Source organism: Homalodisca vitripennis, chromosome 2, assembly GCF_021130785.1.
Source record: "Homalodisca vitripennis isolate AUS2020 chromosome 2, UT_GWSS_2.1, whole genome shotgun sequence".
Taxonomy (NCBI): Eukaryota; Metazoa; Arthropoda; class Insecta; order Hemiptera; family Cicadellidae; genus Homalodisca; species Homalodisca vitripennis.
Window position 1 is genome coordinate 53,496,819 of NC_060208.1, and position 24,847 is coordinate 53,521,665.

Below are 24,847 nucleotides of genomic sequence, written 5' to 3' on the forward strand. Positions count from 1 at the left end.
AAAACAAACAATAATGTAACCCAAGACTCCTCTGTTGACAACCCAATGACAGTTCCCGAAAATAAAGCCTTGATCGTTGTTAGGTTTATTATACCCTTGAATTTAGGGGGACAAAGCATGTAATTTTGAGTAGGGCGAAATTTACTGAGTTTTTATTACAGCAAAGGTAAACGAACAACTATTTTGTAATCTATACTAAATATTCTTCAATGTAGTTACTTCTTGTTCTACTCGTGATTCATGATCAGTGATCCCATTTGGAATAGATATGTTTCCGTTCACTGTCTTTATTTGAATTATAATTATAATTTAAAAAGAAAACACTAACTGTGGTTGTCAGGGTTCGGCTTGGCAGATAAGTTACATTAGAAGCGTTTTGTATTTTAATATTGTTTAATATAGATGACTTGTAAACATACAGTATCGCTATCAGAGAGTATACGAAGAATACTCACAGTTGTGTAGTTCGTCACAATTTATTAAACACTTTCTACTTTATAATTTCTCCGTACTGTTTGACATCTCTACGTATATTTGCGACAAGAAACCACCCACATTGTTATGTCCCCACAGTGCATCAAGATCGCGTGAAGTGACTGATTGGCCAAGATGGCGACCACATGTTTCGGACCGCCGCCTCTGCCGCCCTCTAATAAAAAGAGGGTGGTTGTGACAATAGAACCGACGCCTAGCAAGAAGCCCTCCAAGAAGGAGAAGAGAGTGGCCAGCGTGGAGCCGCAGATGTCCTCCACATACCGGTCGTTTCGTGATCCCGTGGAGGAGGACGAGATTATCGTCCTGGCCTCAGAAGATCTGGAAGTGAAGCCGATCCAGGAGAAGGAGAAAGAGAAGCGGAAGAAGAAATTATCGTCGTCTAAATACAACACTAACTCTCTGACCAGACCTTTGTCTGCCAGCAAGTTGACACTGTCCAGAAGTCACTCGGAGGGGAACTTGGCGATATTGGCGGATGATCATCCCGTGCACGACCTCTCCCTCCCGCCACTGGGTTCCGGAGCTCTCAATAAGTGCCTCAAAGTTCTCAGCGGCTCATGGAAAAACCTCTTTCAACGTAAGTACCTTTTTAGTTTTACAGTTGCATTTTCATGATTGTGCACCTATGAATTGTCAAGTAAAGTTTATATTATTAATCCTGGAAGATACTAATCGTGAGTAATCCAAAATTTGATATTACCTGTTTTTATCAAATACTGAATTTCTCGTAAAAGTCTTGATAATGAAACCTTCAGAAGGTTTCATTATCAAGGGTACAATGTACCTTTTTTCAGAAAAAGGAAGTTGATCGTACGTATTTTCCTAAGAACGTAATCTTAAGAATACTAGACACATTACTGAGTAAAGGTGTATCTACCACATCTTCAGTTATTTTCCAACGTCGTAGTATATAATCAAGGTAGCATATTTGATATTTCAGATCATGTTACAAATCAAAGTCGACTCTTGTATGGTGGTGATTGTTGATGATGGGTGGGAAGCGAGCAAAGGCGGGCTTCTACGGCTTCTCCAGTTTGGCAAAAAGTGCAAAAGCTCGTAGTCCCGTTTTGCGTGCGGTTTCAGCGTTTTTCTAGACTCCAGCGCTCCAGTGACGCGGTCAGCGTAACCCGAGACCCCAGCCCTCCGCCGTCTAACCCCAAATTCTTGTCCGACATCCTTCTTCTTCTTAGACTTGTTCCAGTCCACCTGCGGACCCTTGCGCTTTGTCGGCCTTAGGCAATTAGTTCTCACGACCGCGGCCCTACTATAACTTTTGGTGGCTTTATCCACCGCCTTTGTTGTGTAAGGTCAGTGAATTACATACAGGTTAATGTAATATGATCCATGATAGCCTCATTCGGTTGAGAGAAAGGAATAAAGTTTTGATTATGTCCCAGTTTAGATAGACTATTACTGCCATTTGTTGTTACATGTAACGTTTATGTTGTACGTTGTGATTCGTTTTCTCATGTAAGACGAGGCGAAAATGACATTATCCATAACGGTTGTAACCCTAATTATCCACATTCGTGATCATCATATATACAATAATAAATTATAAGAAAAAATCAAAGTAAAATTTGTTTTCAGAAAACATCATCTAGGAACGTACATAATTTAATATATGTGTAAATACTGTCTTTATGTATGTACACGTTTTACGTACGAAGCATACCAACACGACTATAATCATTATTTTTCCAAACTTTGAACGACCGGCATCTTGAAACCTAAAAGATGCTAAAAAGGTATAACTTTACAACAATAAGTTTGTGAGTACGTAATATTTAAATAATAACCGAGTTAAAATTTTTCACGAATTCTGCCATCTTGAAAAGTTTTATTAGTTAATACTGGCTAAGGAACTCGTCCAATATCCAAACTATGTGCAAATATTCTATCTGTGATAAGTTTAGCCGGGATCTATTAAAATGTACGGCAGTTATCGCGTTAACGAACTTGCTAAGTTCTGAGGATCATAGACGTAAAAAATATAACAGGTTTCCTGGATAATTCCGCCATGAGGGCGATTGCAATGGCCACATTTCTATTAAACAAACCTACCTAAAGCGCGTGTGGAACTTTTATGTATAGATTTGGTTTAGATTCCCTATGGTATTGTATTGGTCTGCGTCTTATAATAAGTGTTATGTACGAGTGACACATGGCCTTCATGTTAGATACGATAAAAAGATATTATTTAATAACATCCCAACCACCGGTAATAGCTGCAAGTTTGACATAGAATTCCATCCAGAAGCATTTTAGTCTTGGCTTTATGAAGCATCGGTCCAATTTCGAGTAACAAACGTCATCCCTTCACCACCGAAGAGTAACCTTGATATATTTACAAGGTTCTATGCCATACAAGTGGCTAATGGTACGTACAGGTCGCCCTACGTCATTTGTACATCTTCAATGAACCAAATGAAGGTAGAACTTAATATTTTACTGAATTCTAAGGGTTTTTACATTACCATATTGCCATCCAAAATTTTTATTTGTACTTTAACATTTGTCCCGTGGGATTGAAACATTGTTCTGACCCCAATAAAAGTGCTGTGGGTCTACCGCGGAACAAGCGCAGTTATTACAGAATGTAACAGAATTAGAAACCCGAATCCCACGGGTGGACGCGAGGCTGGTGCGGTCGAAATATTTGATTTGGCTGTTGATATTTCGACCTTCATTCGCCTCGGTTGTTGGGGTGATAGTGTGGGGCAGTAGGGAGTTGTGCCCCTGACTGTTCAAAGTTACGTTTCTGTATCAATCACTTCCTTCTAAATCGTTTATGAATCAATTATTTCATTTATAAGCCAATACTTTATGCCCTGTTCACATCTTTGACGTTCGATACAAGTTGTTTTTATATGTTTTATTGTTTTAGGCGTGATATACCCAATCAAATATCCAATAGACGAGACAACCATTTCAATAAACAGGCAGACACATTTCGAACATGACATACTTTGCAGAACTGTGTTCTATGGCATTATACAGTTAGTGTTGACGAAACGCTAGCAAATTATACTGATAAAACTAACTTCAATGTGGTGTATACACTTGGACGTAATAACGAGTTGCATTTTTATATAAATTACTATTTAACTACCTTATGGTTAATAACGCACCTTTGGAATTTTAAGGAATTATTTAAATGTCGCTATTACTTCGTTACTCATAGTGTGGTGGAAAGTAAAGGGGAAGGGTGTATAAAGGGAATTGTGTGTGTGTGTATATATATATATATATATATATATATATATATATATATATATATATATATATATTGTTACCCTGAATGTGTGAAAACCAAATGTCAAGTATGTGTGTACTTTGTTCAAAAGTTTTAAATTGTTGTACAACAAACAGCGCCGTGTGTATGTTATAATTATTGCTCTATAATGCCTGCCCTTGTCCGTCATCTGTTAGTACAGTATACTGTGTGACGGGACGAGTGACGGCCAGTGTCGGTAATGGCCGGTGTAAATCTTTGTGGCGCCCGCCAGCCTTTCCCCGTCGCTTATACAATACTACCTGTTGTACGGAGAGTAGAGTTCGTCTGTTACACTGCTCTAGCTTGTTAGTACAGTATACTGTGTGACGGGACGAGTGACGGCCAGTGTCGGTAATGACCGGTGTAAATCTTTGTGGCGCCCGCCAGCCTTTCCCCGTCGCTTATACAATACTACCTGTTGTACGAAGAGTAGAGTTCGTCTGTTACACTGCTCTAGCTTGTTAGTACAGTATACTGTGAGACGGGACGAGTGACGGCCAGTGTCGGTAATGGCCGGTGTAAATCTGTGTGGCGCCCGCCAACCTTTCTCCGTCGCTTATACAATACTACCTGTTGTACTGAGAGTTGGAGTGCGTCTGTTACACTGCTCCAGCTTGTTAGTACAGTATACTACGTGACGGGACGAGTGACGGCCAGTGTCGGTAATGGCCGGTGTAAATCTTTGTGGCGCCCGCCAGCCTTTCCCCGTCGCTTATACAATACTACCTGTTGTACTGAGAGTGTGGTGTCCGTCTGTTACACTGCTCTAGCTTGTTAGTACAGTATACTGTGTGACGGGACGAGTGACGGCCAGTGTCGGTAATGGCCGGTGTAAATCTGTGTGGCGCCCGCCAGCCTTTTCCCGTCGCTTATACAATACTACCTGTTGTACTGAGAGTGTGGAGTCCGTCTGTTACACTGCTCTAGCTTGTTAGTACAGTATACTGTGTGACGGGACGAGTGACGGCCAGTGTCGGTAATGGCCGGTGTAAATCTGTGTGGCGCCCGCCAGCCTTTCCCCGTCGCTTATACAATACTACCTGTTGTACTGAGAGTTGGTGTCCGTCTGTTACACTGCTCTAGCTTGTTAGTACAGTATACTGTGTGACGGGACGAGTGACGGCCAGTGTCGGTAATGGCCGGTGTAAATCTGTGTGGCGCCCGCCAACCTTTCTCCGTCGCTTATACAATACTACCTGTTGTACTGAGAGTTGGAGTGCGTCTGTTACACTGCTCTAGCTTGTTAGTACAGTATACTATGTGACGGGACGAGTGACGGCCAGTGTCGGTAATGGCCGGTGTAAATCTGTGTGGCGCCCGCCAACCTTTCTCCGTCGCTTATACAATACTACCTGTTGTACTGAGAGTTGGAGTGCGTCTGTTACACTGCTCTAGCTTGTTAGTACAGTATACTGTGTGACGGGACGAGTGACGGCCAGTGTCGGTAATGGCCGGTGTAAATCTGTGTGGCGCCCGCCAACCTTTCTCCGTCGCTTATACAATACTACCTGTTGTACTGAGAGTTGGAGTGCGTCTGTTACACTGCTCTAGCTTGTTAGTACAGTATACTGTGTGACGGGACGAGTGACGGCCAGTGTCGGTAATGGCCGGTGTAAATCTGTGTGGCGCCCGCCAACCTTTCTCCGTCGCTTATACAATACTAACTGTTGTACTGAGAGTTGGAGTGCGTCTGTTACACTGCTCTAGCTTGTTAGTACAGTATACTGTGTGACGGGACGAGTGACGGCCAGTGTCGGTAATGGCCGGTGTAAATCTGTGTGGCGCCCGCCAACCTTTCTCCGTCGCTTATACAATACTACCTGTTGTACTGAGAGTTGGAGTGCGTCTGTTACACTGCTCTAGCTTGTTAGTACAGTATACTGTGTGACGGGACGAGTGACGGCCAGTGTCGGTAATGGCCGGTGTAAATCTTTGTGGTGCCCGCCAGCCTTTCCCCGTCGCTTATACAATACTACCTGTTGTACGGATATCACCTGTCCGTTACACTGCTCCACCTTTTATCATGAACGCACATAATTATTTTAAAAATTCATTAAACCAAGTAACCTTTTTTGAGTTATTTTTATTTCAAAAACATTTTTGGCCCGAAATTTGTCCAAACTATTCTATTCAATCAATATTGTGTAGAATGTGTATTCTTATCCGTTTTCCTTGTGTTAGTATTGAAGGTCGGAATACAATCCCCTTTATATCTTCTGAGAGATATCCTTTAATTAATAACCCAGCAAGCAGCTAGTCTTTAAATGATTCTCTCTTCAGCCTTGATACGTCGTACTTCTGGAGATATATTCAAACTGTCCAAGAATATCATCCGGTAACCTCTACTAGGCCATCATAGTCAAATCTTTTCTTCGCAGATCTCCCAGACACCACTAACTCATCAGTGCCGGCCAATAGCAAGGTCACCTTGTGTCCTTCTTTTATACTAAGTAAAAATGTATTTTAAACCCAGATCTTCCCTGCTGTGTTGAAACGTGTTAATTTAAATGAAGACTATTCACCTGTTTTTCAGAACCCATTGTTAAGTGAAGGATTTTACAATGTTATTGGGGAATAAATGTAGATTAGTATGTTTATCTTATTGTGACGAATACATAATCTTTCACGAACCTGTAAAATATAAAACTATTTAGTTTCAATTTGTGCAATCGAGGGTGAGTTCATTATCAGACTTCCCCACTAAAGCAATGGCCACAGAATCATGGATGACCGTTTATTTGGAGTTAAAAAGATGAGAACACAACTACCCCCGGATCGGTGCAGATTTATCTGACAGTCCAGTCCCTAGTAATTAATTACTGAAAACCGGGAAAGCCCGCGTTTCCGGGGAGAGCCGAGGGCAGTTTACAATGGCTAGGTGACGGGGATGGTCGCGCGGACTGCAGTTAAACACAGGCTTTGGCGTGGGAGGGGTGGTACACTCGTGTTCTCTGCTGGTGGACCTCACGCTACGCGAGGGTAGTCTGGGCCAGTAAAAATACATCGTGCAACATTGTGGTCCACAAATCGCAATCTTCCATTTCGTAATTCACTATATATTCATTATTGATTTTGTATCGTATTTACAAAAATAAAATAATAATATACTTCATATGTTATAGTTGTATTTAAAAACATAGACTTAATTATGTAATATGACATTCTTGTACTGAAGTAAAAAAAATACAAGTAAAAATATGTGGTAGTATAATTTGTTTCCGTACCCAATATTTGTGGATACAGTTACTAAACGAAGGGTAAGGTCGATATTAGAGTATCATGGGTCAGAAGTGATAAACAATACTCGAGATAAAGACAGGAACTGAACCTACACAAATCTCAAGTGTATTTTGTTAATTGTTCATCTTTTAATTCTTGAGTCCAATGGAAACATCCATTTACAACTGTAAATTATATGTATTAAACATATTAATAATCTAGAAGCTCTAATGACGTGGTGTAGATAAACCAATGGTTATATGGTTAGCCAACCTTTCCTTTTGGTAGTGGGGGTAATCATTTTTCAGTGGTAGGCGATGTAAGTATATTTTTTTTTATTTTCACTCCATACAACTAAGTATGTTATCAGCGTGTTTCGTAATTGAATAGAAATTAAAAATTCCTGATGTTTCGTAGATAAGTACTAATAATAAAAACAGATCTTGCCATTTTGTTTAAGTTATGAGATTTTTAAAGGAAGTTCTTTTTTTAGCATTGCAGTCTCTTTGACCACCGTGGAAATAATCCATATTTTAATGATGTTATCATCATAAAGGGGTTTCTACAGATGTAGCGGAGAGCACGTTGGGCTGAAAAGGGGCTAGGGCGGGACATGGACTGAGCGAGCAGGTCGGCGGAAGGTCCTGCCAGGCGAAGGACTGGTGGAAGGTACCAGGAGTGCAGGAGCCAGGAGTAGACGCGGGAACAATGCTAGTCTGACCGGTCGAGTCTCTCTGCTGGCGCCGCTGCTGCACTTCCCGGAACCTACGGCAACTGACGACAAACATGCCTGCAGGTTGTGGCAGAAGCAAAACATTTCTGCCATTAATTACGTTAGTAGTCTTGTGGTACTGAAATCATTGAAGATTTTTAGTACAAATTCCTTGGTCCGATTTATCGTGTCGCTTTGTTCGTTTTTAGGAAATTTTCCTCGGTACTCATCTTTTGTCCGCAACAGAAATCTGACTGTGCGACTCTTCCCAAGTCTCTCATGCAGAGGTAACGGAGTTAGATGGATCTTTGAAAATTATCATCTTTCAGTACCTACTTACAATGACAAAGATTCTTGGTAGATAACACATTACTGGTATTTTATGCAGGAAACGTGCAATGTTTTATCCTGGGAATTATGAAAGTTACAGTCTAAATTTTGATGTAAGGTTTGGAATTTGATGTAATTATAGGAACGTTATGGGTGTGTTCGTAAAAAATCAAAACATTTAAAATAAAAATGTTAGTCACTCGACGTAGTGTTGGGAATAAGAAACGGATTTACAAAAGATAGTTGAGAATAACAGAATCACGGAATCTAAAATACCATTAATTCCATACATACTGCAGTCATAAACCTATCCATCACAAATCGCTTGTACACAACGAAAAAGTAGTATTAGCAGATACTGTTGCAACATGCGACATGTGTGACAATTGGAGCTTCCCATGACTTCTCACATGTCCGTCTGTCTGTCTGTCTGATGGTCTAATTGAGAACTGGCAATAAAAACACTAACACATGTCACTCATGCCGTCAGCCGCTCACTCAGAGCTCTATGACTCTTATCCTCTTCGGGAGTGTGTGGTTTGTTTTTGCTGGACGGATTAGATTCGCGTCTGGCTTTCGCCAGCTATGAATGATTGACGGTGTGTAAAATAGATTTGCTTACGTTGTGATAGACCGCTTTAAGAATCTTCTAGAGAAAAGGACAACAATTTGGGCTTATGTTGTATAACTTGGAGAACATCAAATAAATTACAATCTCAATTTTTGGAAAGAACAACGGATAACTTCCGCTTTCGTTCGTGTTTTCTTGATTAGGTTCTAACATTATCAAACCCGTACGATGGTTTCATTGAAACTTCACCGAAGTATCAGGAATACAGAAGTCCCCCAGTCTAGAAGTAGCCTACGCAGGGACAGAAGCGGATATAACCGTAAAGCTGCGCTTGAAGCAACTTGAAGAAGACAATTGGGACGTGTGTGAAAAATCGTTGCATGAAACTGAAAATCTGAGAACAATTCCCAATGCCTTTGAGTGTGCCACTTCACTCACCCTCTGTACAGTTCGCCTGTAACGAGGTAGTTTACGCCCCCTAGGGTGAGGGTGTAGGTGTGTGAACCTGTGACTCTGAGAGAACATTTTCGGTCATCATTAATTTCAAAACACTTTTAAGTTTGATTCATAGAGCTTTTGTTGGTATCGTAACTAAATTATATAATAATAAATTAACACGTATAGAGACTATTGTTCGTCGCTGCACTGTATGGCAAGTACTTTATGGCGCAATTCTGTAGCTTTAATGGGTGTTTCTTTATGGCATTATTACGGTAAAACTAACGGAACTATACGGTGTAATCTGCAGAGGTGTAGCTAGAAGGAATTTAAGGGTGGGAATGATTAACTCTCAATGGTTCTGCAGGATTAATCGTCCTTGTGACTTAACCTCCTGAGATTGCACTATTTGGCAACACTGCAGTGACGTCAGTCAGACCCTTCAGCACTTTCAATCCCTCCCCCAATCTGTTTCTATCTCATTAACTGGTCGATCTCCAGTAAGAATCTAGACTGGTGACGTTGTAAATACAGCAAGCCAGCCGTCAGGGTGCTAAGATTCATTTTCATGACCCAGCAGTGATTTAAATATTGACAGGTTTTAAGAGCTTTAAATTTAATTTTTAGGGGTTTTTAAGGATATTATTTTGTTATATTACACTTCAAAATTGCAAAGATGGTTAATGTGATTGTTTTGAATCCCTCACCGGTTCTTACACACCACCTAAATCCTTCCTCCACCCAGGAATATCTGTAACGTTCAATAGATAATTTGATACACGTAATTTGTAACGTAATATTGGATACAATTTTGATATACAGCGGATTTATTATAAAACCATCAACATCCAGTGTTCTTAAGCACTTTGACACGAATATATTTTGTTTTTAAAGGGCTTTTCAAGGAAGAGTTTGTGAAATTCCATTTTTAATGTTCATTTTGATTCTGATTATCCTCAAACAAACATCAACGAAACGTGTACTAGTCATCGGATGCGGCCATTGTCTTAAATATTGCAATTGTCTGGTCTAAAAGATAATCCAAATATGTCGATGTTGGTATCTTCATATAGAATCGGCCTCGCAACAAAATCCTCAGATGCGTAAAAAGAGTTCTTTACACATAGGCATGTTCTACTTAGGCTGACGTTGATGTATATGCATATGGAAGACTCAGGGGGAATACTACATACCGGTGGTTATAAAGAAAAGGCTGTCTGTACAAGCGAAACACATTGCACAATGGTGGGACCGTGATCTTTGGACGTAAAGTGTTGCCTGGCCGTGAGTCAGTGAGTGACAGCAGCGTTTTGGCCGATAAGCTATCAGCCGTCCGAGACACGCGTAAACACGCAACGGCAAGGTTCAGAGCACGCGTCTCTGTCTCTGGCTACCGCCCCTCCCTGTAGTACTGGTTTGCGTATGGATAGAATTGTTATAGACGCACATTTACAATACTGAGGTTTAAGTGGATACAATACTCTTATCGCCAATTTAATTGCATTATAGTAGGTACCTATGTTCTTACTTGGCCAATCCTTCGACACGTAATGCTTGCAAATGATCTTGTTTTAACAGTATAGCACAAATATTGAATTTTGTATGTATTGAATTCAAAGTAACGTATCAAAAGTTGTTATGTTTTCGAAAAGTTAAAGTAAAGTACCTACGAATGACCAAATTTCTCGGAAATATAGAATTTTAATGTGATATTTTTACTTCATGTCCCAGTGTATGCAATCAATCTGTATTTTTATACGAGATATAAATTGTTTTATTATTTTGGTACTAACCAGACATTAAATTTGGAATTTCTGCACGATTTTTTATATTTTAAAACAGCGATGTCTTGTCTTCTTTGTCCGGAGACTAAACTGCAAGTTGCTAAATATATTATAATTCAATAATTTCTGTACGATAAAATTCGTACTGTACGCAGAATTGCAAGATAGAAAATAATTTAAAACTTCAAGACACCTTCTTTCAGATCCTTCTTTTATTTTCTTCGTCTTATTTTCATCTCGGGCTCCTACGCTTCTCGCCTAGTTTTAAGCAATATTTCGCTCGTTTTACTATTTACAAAGTATTATCTTAAAACATGAATTAAATATGTTACCATTGCATATTAAAGTTATACGAATCTATCCATAAAATGGAACGGCGTCAAGAAGTACGGCGCTGGACTTGTTTTGGTTAGTGAAAGCACAGGTTTCCTATTGCACTTTAGAGAGGTTTTAATATAGTTAACCTTGTACTCAACCTTCTCTCTCACACCCTGTTTACTACTACAATTAGCTACCCTTAGGAACTAGCAAAATAATATGGTCTCTATGGTATTTCCATTAGAGTAAATAAAACTTAATGACTCACTGCACTATTTTGTTACTCTACTGAGGGTTGTTTCTTAGTTTCATTAAGTAATACAAAATAACCTTTCTTACTGTGCTTTATCCATACGCTAATCCACAAAGGCACTTCATAACTTAATTATTTTCTTGTGGATTGCAACTTGTAGTTCTGTCTTGTAATTCAGTCTTGTACTATACCTTTGGAACTTGGTCTCTTTTTACGGTTGGACCAGAAGCAAAGAGCTTTTACTAAACGCCGCGCCGTTTTTGTTTAAGACCCGGATATTGTACGTGAAACTTGCCCGACACACCAGCCTCGCAAACCCTGGTACAGTTGGAACAAACGTGCAGCCACATGCATCTATCTACTCTTGACAACATGGCTGCACGTTACACTTTCACATCTTGTTGAGGATTTTTTTGGTAACTTTAATTCAGCAAAACTGTGGATTTTATAATATAATCTATACTGAAATAAAATTCAATACAAGTTATTTACAAATTAGAAAAAGTGTATAAAATGTTAGTTATTTCTATTTTTGATTCAGAAATATAATAATAAATGTTTATTTCTCTTCTACTTTTTATTACTCAGTCCCTCCATTGCATGTATCGTATACAGTGATCTCAACATGAAATCAAAGAACATGAATTGTTAGTATTATTCTGGCTGTGTCGACAAAGGAAATTAATTGTTTTATCTCATTGAATCATAGCACTCTTATTCGAGTTAAAGTTATAATAGAAATATCCGTTATCGACAAGTTCGAAGGTAATGAGTCTTAGTTTATACTACAGTTTCTTTCGACCTTACCTTGTGACGAGTGTGGGAAGACATTGCGTCGTGTCACTTTGTTAAAAGGCTGGAAATAAAATGGAAACTTTTAAATATTAACTAACCTCTTACAAAATAGAGGAGAAAAGAAAACTGATTTATTGTTTCGTGGGTGTTAATATATTCGGACTTTTAAGTCCAGAAATGCAGATTTTTTAAATATCGAGGTCAAGCATTACGGTGTTTCCCAAGGCTGCGCTCTGAAACTTGAACTATTTCTCGGAATTTTTTCGTGTAATCCGGCACCAGACTCGGATCAGTGGTTCTCCCACTGCTCTTGGTGGGAATAACGAGTTTTAATTGCGGTGAACTGACGGTATCCGCGGAAAACAGGTGACTTTGACACATCTGGTGCGCCCACCGGACACCTACTCCAGCGGCGCGCCCTCGGCACGTAGGCCGCGGGAGTCTCCAGCTGGAGCTGGAGCTTTCTTTGTTTACTTCTCGTGTCCCTTGCCTCGCCTTCTTGCACCTTCCAGCCTCTCGCAGTACATACTTTATTGGCCGGACCCGACTCGGAATCAGCGTTTTCTCTTGGAGTGATCATACACAACACGCTGGATTAACACTCTAGTGTTCCTTTTCTTCTTTCAAAAGAAAATTTGATCTCTTTGTGCTCATTCCTTAAATTTACAACACTTACTTTAAGGAGAGAGGAAATTTGTAAATGTGCATTTCGTTACATATTTGAGATTACAGCAAATATTCTAATTTCATGAGAGCTAATAGCTCACGTTATACTAGCAAGCTTCTAAAATTGAATTGTAAAATTCAGTGATATGGCTTTTGTCGCGAACACTCATCTAATGATGTATCTGGCCACCTCAGAGTGCAAAGGACGATAGAAGTTGGTTCGTAACTTGAAGATTTCTAGAGAGAATTTCGTTTCACTATACTCACCCAGAGAATACAGCTACAATATTACAAGATCTAAACGTCTTAACGAGAAATCACGATCATCTAGCCACCTTCAATATCTGAGTCGGGTACAGTTCTTTGTGACAGCTGTCTGAAATAAATAAGGAAAAATAAATAGATGACCTTGGTTTTATATACGTTGCACGGAATCGTTAAGCATTTTCACCTATGATGTAAGCAAGATATGATTGACTAAATTTCGATGAAAGTCATCAATGACTCCTCTTCGTCTTTTAATCCACCTATCTTCAACTAATCTATCATATTTTTTTAATTGCTATTTATGTAATCAACATATGTTTTTAATTTTTTGTTGATCCGGGATATTAGAAATGTTCTTTTTAGTGAAAGTGACGTATTTCTTGTAGTCGACTCAAAATATTATGGCAGCAACCCCCATATCAACGTTTTTGAGTAGGAACCCCTGAAATTCATGGGTGAAAATCGTATAAGAATGTTGAGAAACACATGTTTTTAAATGATATTGCTTGGAACAGAAGTTACATGTAAACTTATAAAGGATTTTAAAGTATTGAAACTAAAAACATATATTGCAACATATATATGATATTGTGTAGTTGTGTTTTTAATAAAATTATTTCAACACAACACTGCTTATGGATGTTTAAAGCTACCCATGAATGATGGAGCGTTAATGTGAAAACTAAAGTGCAGCCACAGATGTAAATGTAGATTAAAAGTATTTTCTGTCAAATGTTTATTTGAGTTGTAGATTTCAACCCTTATTCATAATTAGTTCTCTTGATATTCCGTACTTACAATTACGGACCTGTCAGTGAGTAATCTAATGTCCGGTATACAAACAGTGATAATTTCCGGCAGTGAACGCTCAAACTGAAAGCAGCACTTCAGCGGCTTCAGTGTACCCATCAAACGGCGACTTGACGAGGAGGGAAACAGAGTTTGAACGAGGCGATCAATTTTCCTCATCCTGGAACAAAGACGACCTGCCTTTTGTTACTCTGTATGATTGATGACGTATGGGCGAGACGAGAGGAGAGGGAGGGTTGTGTCTTCGCTAATAGACAGCTCTATTATTCCAGCCCGCTGTGAAAGCACTCACAACAGTCCAATATACGTTACATGCGTAGGTAGGCCTATCCTTCGTTTTTATTCAGTGATCACAAAATTGTCCAAAATAACCCTATTTGGTATATGGATCAAGCGCTCCCTTATTAAATGTATTTTTACTTTTATTAATCACTAAACCGGCTGTATTCGCATGTAGATTAAGATTGTATCCACCTCAAAAATGTGAACATTTGATCACAGAATTACGATTTAATAATCTTATTGTAATACAAATTATTTGAGTAGTTTTGGAGTACCGCTAAGAGAAAAAACGCATAAAAAACAAAAATCGTGAACTTGGATTGTTTAACCAATGCTCGCAAGTGATGTCGCGTTATACGCGCTGACCACATATGCCTACTCTCGCCTTGCCAATAAATAATAATGGTCTTTATTTTTTCATTATTGCAAAATTTTGAATTTACTTTTACAACGTGAGTCCTTTTCCATTTGGACAAAGTCGATACATTTATAATCAATGATTGTTTTAGATTGGTTTATAGTCGATTTGTAACATCAAATCAGAGATTAAAAAAACCTATTTATGACCTATTTGTAAGCTATATCCATAATGGATGATTGAGGTAACTCGGTTAATAATATAGTGGCCACCATTCTCCATCAAAGTATAGGCAGTGTAAGTGCCTGGTTTATTAATTAGTAACTTACAGAGAGTCATATAATTTTATGTGGTGCCTGAATCTTAGGGATTCCAAACTTAAAACAAAAACTGATGGTCAACTTCCAATGTTCAACATCTATCCCTTAAACGCCAAGCATGACATTTTGATTCACTGTAAATTTACTTATCATACAAATAACTTGATGACATTTCATTTTATCCTCAATATCATCCTACCGACCTTGGTAAGTGGAATACATCAGTTGACGAGAACCTCGTCAATAATCCCAACCTATAAGTAGCGCAGAACTCTTAGAATTTCCTGTTTGATTGATTGCATCATGAGGTTTACATTAGACTTATTCTTACTGCACCTCCAATCCCGTGTGAATTTAGCTTTAAAGTCCAGAAGAATATTCTTGAATAATATACACGTGTACACGTGAATGTTGAGTTTAGCTCCAGTTTACCTTTCTTTTGTGCAGCGTCTGGAATCTGACGCTGTCACAGACTTGACCCCTAGAATCTGGAATTACGTTCCCTTTGAAGAGATCCAAAAATTTCGGCGCTATAATGTCCCGATCCGTTTTGTATTGTTGCATCGATGATGGTTGGGTTATTAGCTAGAGTGAGGTCCTTGTCGTTTTGCATTTATAAAAACTAAAAGAATTTTGAAATTGACTAACCTCTGTTATTCCTGTCAGTTTTTAATAAATTAATTTAGGGACTGGACCATTGTTAGAAGATAAATAATCAATAATTGAAATATGCACTCCAGAACACGCGGATATAATAAACTATTTAACCACTGTGGTCTTAATTCATTATTATTGATACGATGGGTCGTTTCATTTTCAAATCGTCCTCCTGACCTGCATCGTCTCGTATTGTACCAAATCAGCAGTCCCTTTATTATACTGACTGGATATATTTGTCGCGCGCAGCTGAGTAAATAACATTATTTTTCGTCTGTTTTAAAAACTTGCTTCTGTTTCATCAACACATAGCGAGTTAACCTTGAGACTACACCAATAAACCATTCAGTTTTACGTCCCCGGTTGGGTGGGAGTTATAGCCCTGGACAAAGGGCCAGCGCCGTGCTTCCCGGCCGATTTGGCCGATCAAGCGTTGCCAGGTGTCGAGGGCGGACGGGTCCCATAATACAGTAGAGCCCGGGGATTGTTACAAAGCTAATTTTGGTTGTGCGAGGGGACTGGACTCGACTGTAAATACGAGTCTTAAAGTGTTCGAATACAGCTATAGAACAATAGCAGATTAAAAGGACTGTTTCCTTGCAAAGCTGTACTTTCTAAACCCCTTTCGACATTTGTTCCCCTGCGGAACTGTCCAGGGGTCTGTATAAGGAAGGTTGTTAATATGTCACCACGTAATGTCAAGGACCCATAAGCTTTGAAAGTTCATTAAAGCAGTAAAAGAACGAGTATGTTTATATTATCAATTAATATATCTTTTGTACCACCCAAAGGATTCGCGTGGACTTTTGGAAGTACACAAAACGTGTTGATGTTTATCCTGACCTTAAGTCATTCTCTCTCCAAGCCGACAATACAAAGAAAGATATGAGCTTACAGTGTTTACCACTCCATGGAAATAAAACGCTCAGCACTTTCCCACAATTACAAGATATTTTTCCGGTTTTTAAATATACATACTCACTAAATATCTTTCTTATCGGCTATGTTTTCCTTCAGTTGATGATCAGCAATAGATTTTTAACTTTCGGTATGTAGTTTAAAATCCCGTCTAGACCGGAGTGTTTCTTATCATTACTGTCCATCTCGTGCTGTACCGACTATCCTTACTTCGTTTGATAAGAGCCTCTAACAATTCTATAGCCTTTAGTGAACGAAGTAAGATTGACTGGACTTTCTTAAAATATAAAATAATAACATGGATTGTTATGTGTCGTACATAGAATGAACCGTCCACATTTCTCGGTTGAAGTTTGCATTGAAGTAGCTAGCAGATACTACAATATCATCGTTTTCCCGTGTTCAACAACAATTTTGCTTGTTCAAGAGACTTTCACAACATTAACGTATCTATCTGCACAGGCCCTCTTTTCCTACACATGTCTTTGTTCCTCGGGTTGTTAGTGATTGAGATTTAGAGCAAGATGTACTCTTAAGCTGCAGGTGCTAAATGGGGCATGTGTCACTGTGTGTTATCAACTTAGACGTACTTTCCGTTGACTATTGCTGTCCTATCCGTTAGTACTATGGGTACGTGCATTGTACGAGACTGCCCCGTTTACTCTCTAGGTTACTCTTTAGATGTAGTTTGAACTTTACAAACTTTCACCTTACTATTATGAAGTATTGTACTGATCATTGATAATGGGAATTCTCCCTTAAATTAGTTTTTTGTATAATTTACTGCCATTATATTCTCTATCTATAACAAGAAGTGTAGTTTGTTGTTCCCACTAATTCCTTTCTCTCTTCTCAGTATCTATTGTCGTTATTTTGATCATTTTATGTGCATAAATAATAGATTATTATGTTCATTTTTTAAAATTTTCATTATTTATATAAAATTAGAGATTAGTGAAGTTGTAATGTTTTGACGAGATAAACGAACACATCAGTGTGGAGCAGAGTATCTCGCGCAAGTTTCACGTTGAAGACTCCAGCTCAAGCCGCTCTGGAAGTGAGCGATTGGTTGGAGTCAGAAGCAATTAAAGGGTCATTGTTTAAAGAGGAAGGGCGGCCCTGCAGCTCAGTAGTTGGGTTCTTCATCATCAAAGGGCTGCCGGCTCTACTTTACACTGGTGCGTCTTTACACAGCCTCGCTACCTAATTAACATTGAACTCAAACGACGTTTCGTTTGCCTTAACTAGCTCTCGTCTGATTCTAGCTAGTTAGAATTCTAGTCGCATAATTGGATTTTAATAACTGCGAACTACTCTCGTACTTAGGATCTCAGTAGTACTCATTCATTAATCAGGCTTGATGTTAAATATTATTAGTGTAATTGAATACTATTATAATATAATAACATCGCAACAGAAAAGTCATGGTTAGGCTCTATTTTCAATAGAGGCTAAACTATAAAATTTTGGATTCCTCCAATAGTTGAATATTTTATTTCAGAATTTAACTTTTGAATTACCCGATGCTTAGCTTGAATTTTACTGCAGTTTCAAACGAAAAGGAAACTTTGTTGCATGGATCTTAAAACACCATCAGATAAACTATTGTTACGGTGCAGTGACTACGGCCTGTGTACGCAACGGGTGTGGTTAGCGTAGGGTCGCCTTCCCTTGCTCTTTTTATGTCTTTCAATCTTCAAAATCTAGGTAGTAGGGAAGCACGGAGAGGGCGTTGAAGTGAGCTTATTGTACAAGTTATTAACTTTAAAACTTATAATAAATTTAGCGTGTAAATGTAAATGACACTAACGCAATATATTATAAAAAATAACATTTTAAAAGTAAAAGTTATAATCTTGCACACATAATGTAATATAGAGTTAAATAATCTATTATGGTATTTTTAATCGTGTAATGACGTATTTTTAGTCTCTCATTTCGAGCGAATCATACTGTATAAGTAATTGCCCAGTTTTAATTTAAAAATTAAATTAAAATTCCATGTTTGATTTTTAGCATTTTTTGTTTATTTCGTCAACTCATTTCTTGTTTTGTTTCCAGGTAAGTTTCTCCATCTCATGGAAGATAAGTTTGTAAGTACTTAGCATATGTAATATCTTTCTCATGTTTGTTCTTATATGTGCATGTTTTTGTTGTTCTTATCAATCATTATTCTATCAAGTTCAGTTACATAAACAGCATGGAAAGAGTGATTTCATAATCAACTATGTTTAGCCTACTTTCCTATAGAAAGAAATTTCGAGAGGTGTAAATGTGACGTAAAGGTTTCTCTGAACTGATAGTTTAAAATTTATGCTGAAAAATCTCATAATCAGCGATTTTGAATAAAACCCTTACAATCATCATCCTGCACAATAACAATAACTTTGGTAGATCGCAGACAAACCAGCGGAGCTGAGCGCCCTGTACTGGATATCCCTGTGCGATTGAAAGCCTGACAGATAATCAATAACAGATCTCTAAGAATAACTCATTCCTTTGTTCGTATTTACTGTAACACCATATATCACACTGACGATATGTTGCATTCTTTATACAATCATCATTTCTAGTTTTTTTTTTTCGGAAAAAATGGAAGGTCAGAATAAAATAAAGGGAGACAAGGAGTAAAGTGACGTTAAAATAAATGAGATAGTCTTTCCCTGATAACACTTAAATATGAGAACTGCTTCGCTCCAGTAGAGTTTAGCATCAGTTGGATATGCCCACAGAAAGGACAATAATTAAATAGTAACAATAATAATTTTTTATTTCTAGTTTTTCAATGGGAGATCAGAATAAATTAATGGGAGACCAGAAGTAAAGTGACGTTGATATAAATGAGATAGTCCTTCCATGATAACACTTAGTCTTTCCATGATAACACTTAAAAAATGATAACTGCTTCGCTACAATAGAGTTTAGTAACAGTTGGATATGCCCACAGAAAGGACAATAATAAAGACAGTTGAAACACTGATAACTGTGGGCATGTATTATTGTTTAAAGATGGAATTTATGATATATTTATCTATGAACTAAACGTCAGATGACGTAAATTACGGTTGATAACGGCCGCAGGAAGGACCGTCCTTTTATAAGGTCGTGTTTTTCTAAAAGTTATTTGTTTTTATTAATATAAATTACTGATTGAATTCTATTGTTATAATATCAAGATATTTTATGAAACCCCGATAAAACATAATAAAGTTATTGTCGGTGACTTAATTGTAAAGTTTTTGCAAACAACTTTTTACATTGGATTAAAGGAAACAATTAGATCTCTGAACAATTGTGGCAATCGACCTTCGGCTCGGGACCGATATATAAACTCTGTAGTTTATTCTGTGGCAATGCTCCATGTTATATCAGAAGGACTGAGGTAAGAGCGCCCTGAGGGAAGGATTGTAGCGGGACTTGACGGATTGCCAAGGCTGAGTCACGCACGCCATGTCAACAGTTGGCCCGATCGTCGACGGACAGATAGACGGACGGACAGACGGGGTTGTTATTGATTCTCTCTCTCGACCCCAGATACACCGCCTCTATCGCGGATGCTCCTAATTATTTTGATTTATTACACCATTTTCTTGGGATTTTAATGTTTACAGTAAATATAATCGAAACTGTGTGTTAATGTTGTAACAACGGTCCAATCCAATGAGTTTTTCTTTTAAGTTCCTTTTGAAGTGAAATATACGAGCAAAGAATATTTAATTCCAGCGGAATGAAAGTGTTTACGAAGACGTTGTGTACGAGTTATGGGATGAAGGTGTATATAAGAGAGACAGCGTCATTAAGAGAGCTCAGTATCCGTGAGTGTAATCCCATATATCCAATGATATTTTCTAACGATCCTCCTGACATAAAGTAGATACCTACTTGATACGAAAGGTATTTTGGGTTGTACGTAAAACGGGAATCCAGTGATCAAAATTGTTATGTTATAATTACGTAATTTTAAATAAACTTAACAAAAGAACACAATCACATTTTCGGTGTTGGTTTTTGAAAAAGTACCACTGTGTTCACAAGACAGTGATTTAACGAGTAACATTGTGTAAAACCCGAACAAATCCGATCAAAAATAAGGTTAAGACGACCGTATTGGATATATGGGACCAAACTCAAGTTATTCGAGTGGTACTGCGTCCTATCAATAATACGTCATCATCAGGAAATCCGAAAGTAAATAGAGAATCTTAGTAACCAATTTTGAATGAACAGAATACGTGCCGGTCTTTTTAAGGTGACTGTTCTGGTTAAGGCTATTATTTTGAGGTAAAATGTTAATGAAACTGGCTGGTTTGGATTGTTCAACAGAGTAATCCAAAACTTTACCCATACAAGTAATAGAATATACTCGATAAAAATTGGTTGTTTCAATAAGTTCGGCTCAAATAAAGCCTTTTTTATGATTTAGAACAAACTGAGATTTAAAATTTGCATAGATGATTACAATGTATTGTGTATTCACCGAGGTTTTACAATGGAAAGCTCGTTTCGTCTGAGTAAATGAGAGAAAAATGTTTTCTGAACTCGATGCCTGTATCTGGTGAGCGATGGCAGGAGCAGGAGAGCCGTCCTCCGGTTGACACAACCCTCGCGTGATGTCTATCTCATCTACAAATTGTCCAATTATCGGTGGAACTAGTCTATCAGGTCTGCCCAGTGCCCACAGACGGACAGGTCGATGGCCTCTCTCTCTCTCCACTGACCACTCCGGCTAATTGCCTACGGAGCTGAGGATTTGCAAAGTTGGGAACTCCTGCACAATTAAAACTGACGTAACGCGCTCGGTTGCAAATCCAGTAGAAAGTTCAGCCACATTATCCGAGGTGTGAGGTTAACGCGGAAGTTGTTACAGTTTTCCTTTCCGTCGTTTGGTTACCTGATACTCCTGTGTTAAGGTCTTAAGATAAATAAGTCGTCGATAAACTATCGCTTGACAAGATAGTACAAACTAATTATCTCCAAAAGAATGGTCAAACATTGTGCCATTTATATTAATTAGCCAGTTTGGGTATATTTAGGTCTTTAAGAACAATTGTCAACATAACGGTAAAATACTCCTTAAGTATAAATTAAAATTATTATAAGATAAAATTATTGTAAATGGTTAAATTATTTATACAAAAATCCAATATTGCAATTTTGCTCTTAATTCAGGAAAACTAGATGCACGCTAAAGAAACACGAACAGATTTAAGTGTTAACAGATACATTTCGCAAACAATTGATACAACAAAACAATACAAGCAGGCTATAATTACAGTGAGACCACTCGCAGAACGAAACCTTCAATAATGGAAGTTGTTATGTGCCAATAACCTCGTGTATGAAAATGCATTCTTAAGCTCACAAATGTTTTGAAGTAGCCCACCATTATGGGTATCAATGCTTACTACTCGATCGCACAGCATTAATGTTACTTGTACAGCACAGCGTTTACTTCTATATAAAATTACTTTCTAGTATGCAATTAAAATGTCGGTATTATTAAAAAAATCTTAGGACATTCTATGGCAAGGCATTCTTACTGGTAATGGAGTCATGTTTTCATAGACCATCATCAGAAATGAGTTCAGAAGTAACAGAGCTGCACTTAATTGATAAACAATTTGAGATAGAAATAAAAAAGCATAGATACTTTTTATGCTTTAATAATTTCCGTGCTATGCGTCTCCTATGGCTAAGAAACTCAGATGACTTTCTTCAGATGATCGTTCACGTGTATTGCCTGAAGAAAGCCTGTGGCTTTTAACTCATTAAGGTTCTAAGCTGTAGCTGTTAATTCACAGATTTTATTGCATTAATTTCCTAACACGAATGCCGCGGTTAAACTAGGACGATGAGTGTACGGAATAAATTTTGTTAGGTTTACACATGAACTCAAACACACAACATTTTGAACAAAACAAAATATGTTAATGGTATGTATAAACCATTTGTGTCATAAAAATTTTTTATTAACCAATCATTTTAAAAGTATTTGTGTAAGATCCGTCTAAGCACGTTCTTCAAATATTTGGTCATAGTGGATCCGATTTAATATAAAATAATATTTGAGTTGACTGATGTTCAGATGTTGACGTATCTCGGTCAGTTGCTCTGTTCACGTTCTTGTAACGCCCGCACGTCTGCCCCACTCCGCTAGGTCAGTGGTCGGGATTGCCTCAGGGCTCTGTGCTGGGTCCGATACTCTTCCTGGTACAGCGTGGCCAACGTCACGTCATCCGGCATTATATTCTCACCGTAGACAGAGGGGTTACTAGAGAACACCTTCAGTTGTGCTTCTGACCTACCCTACTAAGTAAATTATAATGTAAACTGAGAATAATCAGCTCCTTTTTTCAGTTTTCCTCCAGAGCAGGGGGCAATTTATTAGTATTCTTAGTGGTGATATAATGAGTATTGTATTCAGGACTTTTGCTGTTTGCCGATGGCGTGCAATAGGAATCCATCCTTGCATTCCTTTTTTTATGTCATATGCCCTGATCAGCATCTTCTGCCCTGTCAGGGTTGTATTGTGAGCTAATGATACAACAATATCGTCTACAAAATACTAACTGGCAAAGTCGTACATAGCATCTTTGTTCAAAATATTTATGTTTTAAAAGTTTTGTCGTGAAATTATACATAAAGGTGTTAAAAAGTGTATTCTAGAATCATTCAATCTGTCAGCTATATTGGCTAATGCCTCTTTTAGTTCACAAGAAATTCGTCTGAATATCATCAAAAATCTATGTTATTTTTAAAATTTGAAATTGTTATTCTTCTATTCTTTGTTTTTCAAAATTTTATCATGAGTGCGACAGGATGAACATTGACTAAAACTTGGTATGGGATAGAGATATATCTCGGTGCAGGATCTATGACACTGATAAACTGTGATTACAATTGGTGAAATAATTATATTGGTCTTATCTTTGGTAATCGTACACTGCAATGTTCTTTTTTTAAAGAGTATCACTTCTTTTGTACTTCTATAACATATATGAATTTAAGATCAAAAGTAGTTGTTTATATCAGAACAGAGTACACAATAAGAGTAATTTCTGCTGCTAAACACTTTCAGTCCAATATTGAATAAGCTATGTTCAATATTCCCACCACCATGCGCCAGTTTGATTGTAAACCTTCTGTGTTAAGTACAGTTAACCCATAATTTATAAATTCGATTTTGTGCTCTGTTTCAATAAAAAAACTCAAGGATTTATTAGCAATCCTAAATAAATGTTTTATTGTAATATATATATATATATATATATATATATATATATATATATATATATATATATATATATATATATATATATATATAGTATATGTATATATCCAGGATGTCTTCGCTATATATGTATGAATTTGTATTGTTGCACATAGCAAGAACTTAGTCTATTTAAAAACCTCAGGGGGCCAAAAATAAAATTAACTATCTTCTTTGACAAACTATCGGAGATACGAACAGAAGATAGAATTCATGTGTGAATCAAATAACGTGTAGCCACGTTACATAAAGTTTGGTTAGTGTTTAAGGAGAGATGAGTACTCTCATTCCTAAAGAGTAGTCATAATGACTCTCCTACAGCAGAATGTTTCGGAGGTCACAAGAACATTGAGCAAGGGAGAATGTAGAAAGCTCGGCAAGAAGCAGCAGTTTTGTGGGTTCTGCCTCTGCTGACGAGGCTGTCTCTTTCCACGTGGTGGTGTGGCCTCAGTACGGTACTTAGGGATCTGCTGACTCGGCATTTGCCAGCCTAGTGTTGTACCAGAGTAACTAACTGATCTTCAATATTGTGATTTAGCTACTTTTCAGAAGGGATCTAACTCGTATTTTCTTTAGGAAGCCATAAAGCTTCTTATTGTTGACTCGGACAAATAAAGTAGGAGTTTGTAATGAGGTTCTCGAAAGTACTTCCTGAAATCATCTTGCCTTATTCCTTCATCAAGACTGGGTTATTCCTTTCTTTATTATCTTTGCTTTGCTATATATTTAACGCTCTGTCTTCCATTTTGTTTTCATAATTCAACTCATCCAATTTTCACTGTCCTCCTTGAAATGTATTTTTTACAGTTCGTACCCCGTTTAATCAAATTCTGTTGTAGTTATAACTTACAAAAAATAGATTTTTGCAAGAAACAGTTTTTCAAGGTTTAGGATAAAGAATTCTTCCGTGGATATCAGATTCAGTATTAGTACGATATAACTAGCAAAATGTCCCTAGTAAATAGTTTAACTGTTATCGTAGCTGAAATGTTTTCAAAATTCCACTCTACAGGAATAAAACTTAAATAGGAAAGAGACAAATATCGATCCTTATGGTAGTCCTTAAATCCCGATTGAGTGGAACTCCACTAAGCGCCCGCAATCTGT

The 24,847-nt window shown here is 37.8% G+C and overlaps 1 protein-coding gene across 6 annotated transcripts in view; it reads left to right on the plus strand.

Annotated features, from left to right (window-relative positions):
- LOC124353947 (caskin-1-like) overlaps positions 1-24,847 on the plus strand; it is a 305,599-nt gene that overhangs the window by 203,207 nt on the left and 77,545 nt on the right. For 2 of the 6 annotated variants that reach the window (XM_046804027.1, XM_046804026.1), the window contains exon 2: positions 574-1,072. The exons of the other annotated variants lie outside the window; for them this stretch is intronic. In XM_046804027.1, the coding sequence (XP_046659983.1) occupies positions 610-1,072 (463 nt within the window). In that variant the 5' untranslated portion in view covers positions 574-609. The remainder of the gene's footprint in view (positions 1-573; positions 1,073-24,847) is intronic. 6 annotated transcript variants of the gene reach the window in all.